This window comes from Solanum dulcamara, chromosome 8 (genome assembly GCF_947179165.1).
Source record: "Solanum dulcamara chromosome 8, daSolDulc1.2, whole genome shotgun sequence".
Taxonomy (NCBI): Eukaryota; Viridiplantae; Streptophyta; class Magnoliopsida; order Solanales; family Solanaceae; genus Solanum; species Solanum dulcamara.
This window is the reverse complement of record NC_077244.1, coordinates 18,591,712-18,599,000: the sequence shown is the minus strand read 5'-3', so window position 1 is coordinate 18,599,000 and position 7,289 is coordinate 18,591,712. Positions and strand designations below refer to the sequence as shown.

The following is a 7,289-nucleotide window of genomic DNA, read 5'->3' as shown; positions in this document are numbered from 1 at the left end:
TTACTAACTACAATTAAGACGTCAACTTCTTTACGGGAGTGAAACACATGACTTGTTCGATAGAGAGTGGATATTGACTACCATGATAACAACCAATTAACAACTCCTGCAAAACATGCAAAATGTCTAAATTGATTATTATTGAAAGTGACATTTCCTTGGTTGTTTCCTTCCTCTTTAACCACCCCCTCTCATTCTCTTATCGGTTCATCTAAATCATGCCCCTTCTTTTTTGGCCCTCTCACGTTCTTGGGGCAAAAATATCTATTGCCTTGATAAATGATGTTAATAGATCCATGCACAGCAAAAACAATGGTGGGACTGGAGTATCTTTTTATAATCATTTCAGAATACAAGAATAATATACTTTCTTGGCCAACCCAAAAGAAGGTCCTGAAGACAATAATTTCTTTTTCCACTCAATTATTACAATTGAAACTGCTCTTCTATATGCCTTCCCCATTCTTTAATGGGAGCTAGCTAACTTTACTTTGTGCCTTAGTAGTGCTTATACCATCACCTTGAATGGCATGGCCATAGTGTTAGTGAAAAAGAATCACCTAACAGGGTTTTGCTATACTAGGAGGATTCTATTTCTTAGACCCATGAAGATTGGGATCAGTTTGATAATATACTACATTCCCTGTGTCACTGACATAGTGATCCTCCTTCATGCTTTTTATGAGATACCCCAACAAATAAAATGGTAGAGGCCCTGACTTCTTTGGCTCCCTGTAATATTTCCCTAGCACTGGTTTAGCAGCTTCAGTCTGCAAAAGTGGTTAACCAATCCATGTTATTAAGACCAACAGACACTGATTGGAGCAGCTTACATGAAATGTTATGTGATACTTACTGCTTCTACCAAATGATAGTGTGGGATTTGAGGGAAGAGATGATGTATCACATGTGTCCCTATGTCATGGTGGATGTTGTTAATCCATCCATAGTCGCGATCAAGCGTTGTAAGCCCTCCTCTCAGAAAACTCCATTCCTGTTTGATACATACATATAAATTAGGGAATCAGCTCCCAATTTTTTGTTCATAAAATAGGAGTAGCTAACAACCAACAGCTTATATCCCAAGGCAACTGCTTTATAAAATAATACTACTTGTAATATTTCTCAAGACATGATTAGACCAGTTAGAATACATCTAAAAGACACAACACATTACAATATACATTTCATTTGGTATTCTGGCTTAGCAGTAGTAGGAGATACTACTTTGCTAGCAAAATCAAACTCGAATCAAAATTATACCTCTCCTCTGTACCAAGGAACTTTATCTTCATGGCCATGGTGATGCAAATAGGTAACTATATCCAACCACGTGACAAAGCCCTACATGTTGAATTGAATTCAGATAATTAATGAATACCAATAAAGAAGAAACAAAAAAAAGGTTGGAAAATGGACTAACCCAATAGGGGATGCCATAAAGCTTAAGCAATTGAAGAGGACCCATGACAAAGGACAACCCCACAAGCAATGCAGCCATTGCCGTCCAGCACACAGTTGAGGTGATCACATCTTTCTTCTCACTTGGAAAGAACAAATCACTGTTTGGATCAAAGTGAGAACCTTTCTTTCCAGGGCTTCTACCCCACTGTGAGTTCCAAGTTAAAAGAATATATCAAATTTTGTTGTTGCCAAGAATATATATGGATATGGAGTAGTAACTCACCAGATAGAAAGGATATGCCAGCAAGGGGAAGGGTAGAGTGAACCTAAATTTCTTTGTGACATCATCCAAACTATTGTAAATCTTCTCAGATAACTGGGGGGAAAAACAGAAAGAAAGAAAGGGTAATTAAGAAGCGAAAAATAGTTTTTGACAAGTGAATATGCATCAAAAAAAAACTTACAGGATGCCAGGACTCGTCCTTCTCAACATGTCCATGGTTCTGATGATGAGTTCTGTGGCTTATTCTCCTGAATTTGCAACTTCATTAGACAACAAACAGGATTTGAATAAATAAATTACTAAAAGTTTTTGGAGAAACAAACCATCCATGGTAAGGAACAAGAATAGAAGAATGAAGGATATGTCCAGCAAGGCTGTTCAAGTTGTGGTTGTTTGAAAAGCTTCCATGTCCACAATCATGACCGAGAACAAAGAGAGCCCAAAACATTGTACTCTGAGCAAACCAATAGAGAGGCCAAACAAGCCAATTGTTGAAATAAGCAGCGGCAGCAGCGAGTCCAAAGAGAATAGCTACATCCCTAACAACATAGCTCATGGAGGTCCATGGATTTTTGACCCAACAATGCTTAGGAATAGCTGCCTTAATATCGGAGAGCTTGAATGGGGGTGGTGCCCCAGGGTCGAAGTCATTGTTTGTTGTTGTCTTATTATCCTCTTCTTCTCCCGCAATTTGGATCCTAAGTGGTGCGCTTACCCTCAGTGCCCAGCAATTTGGATCTGTCCGTGTAGGTGAAGGTGAAATTTTTCTCAGATTTATATTGGTGGCGGAAGGTAACCCTATTCTGGGCTTTGGGTAGATTCTTGGGAGTGGTCTCAGACCACATTCTGATAGAACCCAACTTGCCATTTTCTTTTTTGGGAGGAGAGAGAGAAAGATGTTGGGTTAACTTCCCTTGAATCTGGATGCTGAAAATATAAAAGGGTCTCAAATTAAAATTATTTATTTATTTTAGGCTAAAGGACCAATTGGATGTGTGTCTCTCCTTGGACCAGAGAGCTACAGAAATCTCAACTTGTGCTTCTCGTTGATTGTCTCGTTTCTCTTATCTCTTCATGGTCCAATTGTTGTTATACTTATATACAAGTCCAGTTGTGTTGTTATGTTCATCTTTACCCACCCACCACCTCTCTTTCTTCTGTCTTTCCGCCTAATCTGAACACACTAAATTAACAAGAGGAACGTGATTTTTATGCAAATATAAGAATTCAAACTCAACATAACCTTTTTCTTCTCCACCATTTAATTGTGCTTTTTAAATAATATGGTTGACTACTTGTCTAATTACTATAATATATTACTAGTATTTTATTTATATACCATGAGGAGGCCCTAAGTTTAGTACACCATAGGGGATTTTCTCATAACCCTAATCTCTTAATATTTTTGCATAACCCGAATGAGCAGTGGGCACCAAAATTCTTTTTATTAAAACTAAAAAAAAGAAAATCAAGGAAACAAGTATCACCAGTCAAAAACGTGTGGAGGTGAAAAGAGTGGGCAGACGTGGGCAGACTTGGGTTTCTCATATTAGTCGGTCTGTCGTCGAAACAAATAGTGGATTTTAGTCGATCGGCCTGTAAACAATAAATTTTCGAGTCGAGAAAAATAAATAATCAAGACCAGAAAATTGAAGTAACAAAGTGTAATATTTGATTTTAAAATGTAATGCGGGTTACAATCTCTATGATAATCCTCTGATTCTTCAAATAATATGGAACACGTTGAACTTGAATTTGATTTAGAGTCAAGGGCTTGAATAGCTTGATCTTGAATCTTCGCCTTCAAATTTAGATTTGAATTATTCATCACGAACACTTGTATGGTTATGACGAACAGTAAATATGAACTAGTATCTTGATCTTGATCTTCTTAATATTCTTCTTCGTTCTTGATCTTGAACTTGAACTTGAATTTGATTACTTGAACTTTTTAGCTTTGTAGAGAATTTGCAGTCTTTGATCCACGAGCTCTCTTCTTGCTTCTTGTTCTTAAAAAAAAACCTTTTCAGAATAATGAGGACCCCTATTTATAGTTGTAGGGAGTGGTATGAGGGTGCGATTTGATTAGTTGGTTTGAACTGTCCAATCAGATATCTTTGGTGAAGGATTTTAATTTGAATGGTCAGAACATGTCACATATACACGTGACATTAATCTAGTGGGTCATTTAATTTGACTTAGATTGCCACATAACTTCGACACGTGGCATGACTTTAGTGGCTTATTTAATTTGACTTAAATTGCCACATAACTTCGACACGTGGCATGATTTTAGTGGCTTATTTAATTTGACTTGGATTACCACATAATTTTGACACATGGCATGATTCTAATGGCTCATTTAATTTGACTTGGATTGCCTTATAAATTTAACACGTGGTGTGATTTTAGTGGCTTATTTAATTTGACTTGGATTGCCACATCATTTGGACTATTTTTTTGAATTTAATATAAATTGAATCATTCTATAAATTTATATTTAATAAATTTTAAATGATTACAAATGCCCCTTACTTCAAGTCTTGTCGAGATATTTTATTTTTTGAAGACTAGGCTTGAAGTATTAATTGTAGGATAATGACATGCCATGTATTTTGAGATGCACCGTGAATTCATACAATATTGATGCACCCTTTCATCATTGTTGGAGTAGAGATAGCAAATTAGTCCTATCCAATTAGGATTAAGAAAGAATTTTTTTTAAAAAAAAAGATTTTTTTTTGTCACGTTACCAGTTTTTTTTTGGAGTACGTTACCAGCCCCCTTTTTTTTTTTGCTGTACGTTACCAGCCCCCCCCCCCCTTTTTTTTTACACCAACTAGGCTAGAGGGAAAAATAAAAATATGTTTGCTTGTTGTGCAAGATTCCACCACTAATTGGTATTCACTTAGGAGTCAATTTTGTAGAAGCCTAATTCAAGTTTGAGTCTAGTTACAATAGGTGCTAATAAACCTCTATAAATAGACGTTTGACCTTCATTGTTTTGCATCAATGTGGCTTGACAATCAGCGCCGTGGTACTTTCTTCTTCTCTTTTCTTTGATTTTCACCAACCTTTTCCACATCTTGACATATCTGTCGTAGAAAATTCATATCTTATTGTAGATACGTAGGGATCAAGAGCGGTTTGATTTTCTAAAAACTAGACTTCTCGATCTACAATATATCCCAAATTGAGAATTTAATGTCTTCATGACCGTTCTAGATAATTTTTTAAAGTTAGCTCTAGATTTTGCCATGCTGAAGGTTTCAGATTTGCGTGATTTTATTAAAACTTTTGTATCTTCATGTAGGAACTTCAAAATTACAAGCCGCTTGATTATTCTGAATTTAGACACAAAGTTCTACAACATATCCAAAATTTAGATTTAAACTCCTTCAATATCATTCTAGATAAAAAAAATTGAAGTTTAACTTCAAATTTTGTCATACTGAAAGCTTCAGATTTTTGTTGCCTCACAAAATATTTTATATCTTGATGTAGGAACATCGTTACCGAAAAGGGTTGGGATTGCTAGAAACTAGACTTGAAGGGCATTATTATCACCAAGAAAATCTTGTCTCAAGTCTAGCCTGATTAGTCTAGTGTGGCTTCCTCGACTTGACAGGTAATAGTGTTTTTTTTGTGTTATCTACTTGCATATTTGGAGGATTTAAAGACTTCAAGCATACTGTTGAAGAAGCTCATTTTGTTGACTTTGTAGCCATGCATTATTATTATTATTATTTTATTTTTTTTAATCATTTGAATCAAAGGTGTTGCATTGTTGAAAATAATTTCACATCATTCTTGGCAAAGACTTTACACCATTTGACCCGAAGGTGCCACATTGTTCGAGCCAAAGTCTTTACACTATCTGAGACAAATACTTTACATGATTTGTGGCAAAAACTTTACACCGTCTGAGGCAAAGACTTTACATATTTTGTGGCAAAGACTTTACATCGTCTGAGTCAAAGTCATCCCATAGTCCAAGCCAAAAACTTTACACCGTCTGAGACAAAGACTTTACATGATTTGTGGCAAATATTTTACACTGTTTGAGGCAAAGACTTTACATGATTTATGGCAAAAACTTTACACCGTCTGAGTCAAAGGCATTTTATAGTCCAAGCTAAAAACTTTACACCGTCTAAGACAAAGACTTTACATGATTTATGGAAAAGACTTTACACTGTCTGAGTCGAAGGCATTCCATGGTACAAGCTAAAAACTTTACACTGTCTGAGGCAAAGACTTTACATGATATGTGGCAAAGACTTTACACCATCTGAGTCAAAGGCATTCCATAGTCCAAGCTAAAGATTTTACACCGTCTAAGGCAAAGACTTTACATGATTTGTGGCAAAGACTTTACACCGTCTGAGTCAAAGGCATTCCATAGTCCGAGCTAAAGACTTTACACCGTCTAAGGCGAAGACTTTACATGATTTGTGGCAAAGACTTTACACCGTCTGAGTCAAAGGCATTCCATAGTCCGAGCTAAAGACTTTACACCGTCTAAGGCGAAGACTTTACATGATTTGTGGCAAAGACTTTACACCGTCTGAGTCAAAGGCATAGGTTTTGCTCAAAGAATATAATCGTTCATTATTGAGATTCATTACCATGATTATTGAATTACTAATTTAAGCGCTAACACTTTTTTTAAAATTTTTTTACAGATTGAATCATGGTTTACTTTAGAGATTTGACTTCCTCTTCTTCAGAGTTGCGATACCTTTTGTGTTTCGATAGTACAAGAGATATATCATTGTATGAGAGAACCAAAGCTAGGAGAGACTTAATTTATCAGAAACTAACCTTATTAATCTAAAACATATCCAAAATGTATAGCTCAAGTCTCTCAGGATCGTTCTAAACAAACTTCAAAAATGAACTTCACATGCAGGAAAGCTGACAGATTCATATTCGCATGATCTTATTAAAAAAACACTCATATCTCAGCGTAGAGAAGTCGAAAAGAAGGTTCATAGAACTACACTGTGTACAATAATCACAGTTAATAGCTTTATGGATTTTTATAAATACTTCTTTGAGGTCAATTCAAATTCTGTCTTGATTGACCTTCTCTAATTCGCACGTTATATATGATAATCTACAAGAACATTGTGATGCTCAAATAATAGCGTGCCCCATTTCTTTTGAACTTATGAGACTAAACTTAGGATGTAACTCACGGATTACGGTGAAGAGGGTCAAGAGAGACTATGCTTTCTTTAGATACTCATGCGACTGAACTCAGAATGTAATTCTAAGAGCCTACGTACGTCAGTGAAGAGGATCAAGTCATAACGTAGTTCTGAAAGAGTGATTTTTTTATTTTTTATTTTTTTTTGTGTCCTAATTTTTGCCTAGGCCGCCTCTTTCGAGATTTTCAACCTAGCGGAACTTCTTTTTTTTTTTTGATTATGCCGTGCACAGTTTATACTCTTACGGGCCAGGAGTAACATGCAGTTTATACTCGTACCTTAAGGAGTGCGTTTCTTTTCTTTAGGGATAGTATCTCTTTATGAACTTTCCGTTAATGGGGCCAATGTGCAATCCTTCTGAGTCAACCAGTTTGTAAGCGCCACTTGAG

General features: G+C 36.0%; 1 protein-coding gene across 1 annotated transcript; it reads right to left on the bottom strand.

The window, feature by feature from the left end:
• Positions 1-313: 313 nt before the first annotated feature.
• LOC129899532 (omega-3 fatty acid desaturase, chloroplastic) lies at positions 314-2,767 on the bottom strand. Its single transcript, XM_055974534.1, has 7 exons — positions 2,011-2,767; positions 1,869-1,935; positions 1,688-1,780; positions 1,424-1,609; positions 1,264-1,344; positions 857-994; positions 314-770 (listed from the first exon to the last, which is right to left on the bottom strand). The coding sequence occupies exons 1-7, from the start codon at positions 2,553-2,555 to the stop codon at positions 591-593; spliced, it is 1,290 nt and encodes a 429-aa protein (XP_055830509.1). The 5' UTR covers positions 2,556-2,767; the 3' UTR covers positions 314-590.
• Positions 2,768-7,289: the final 4,522 nt, after the last annotated feature.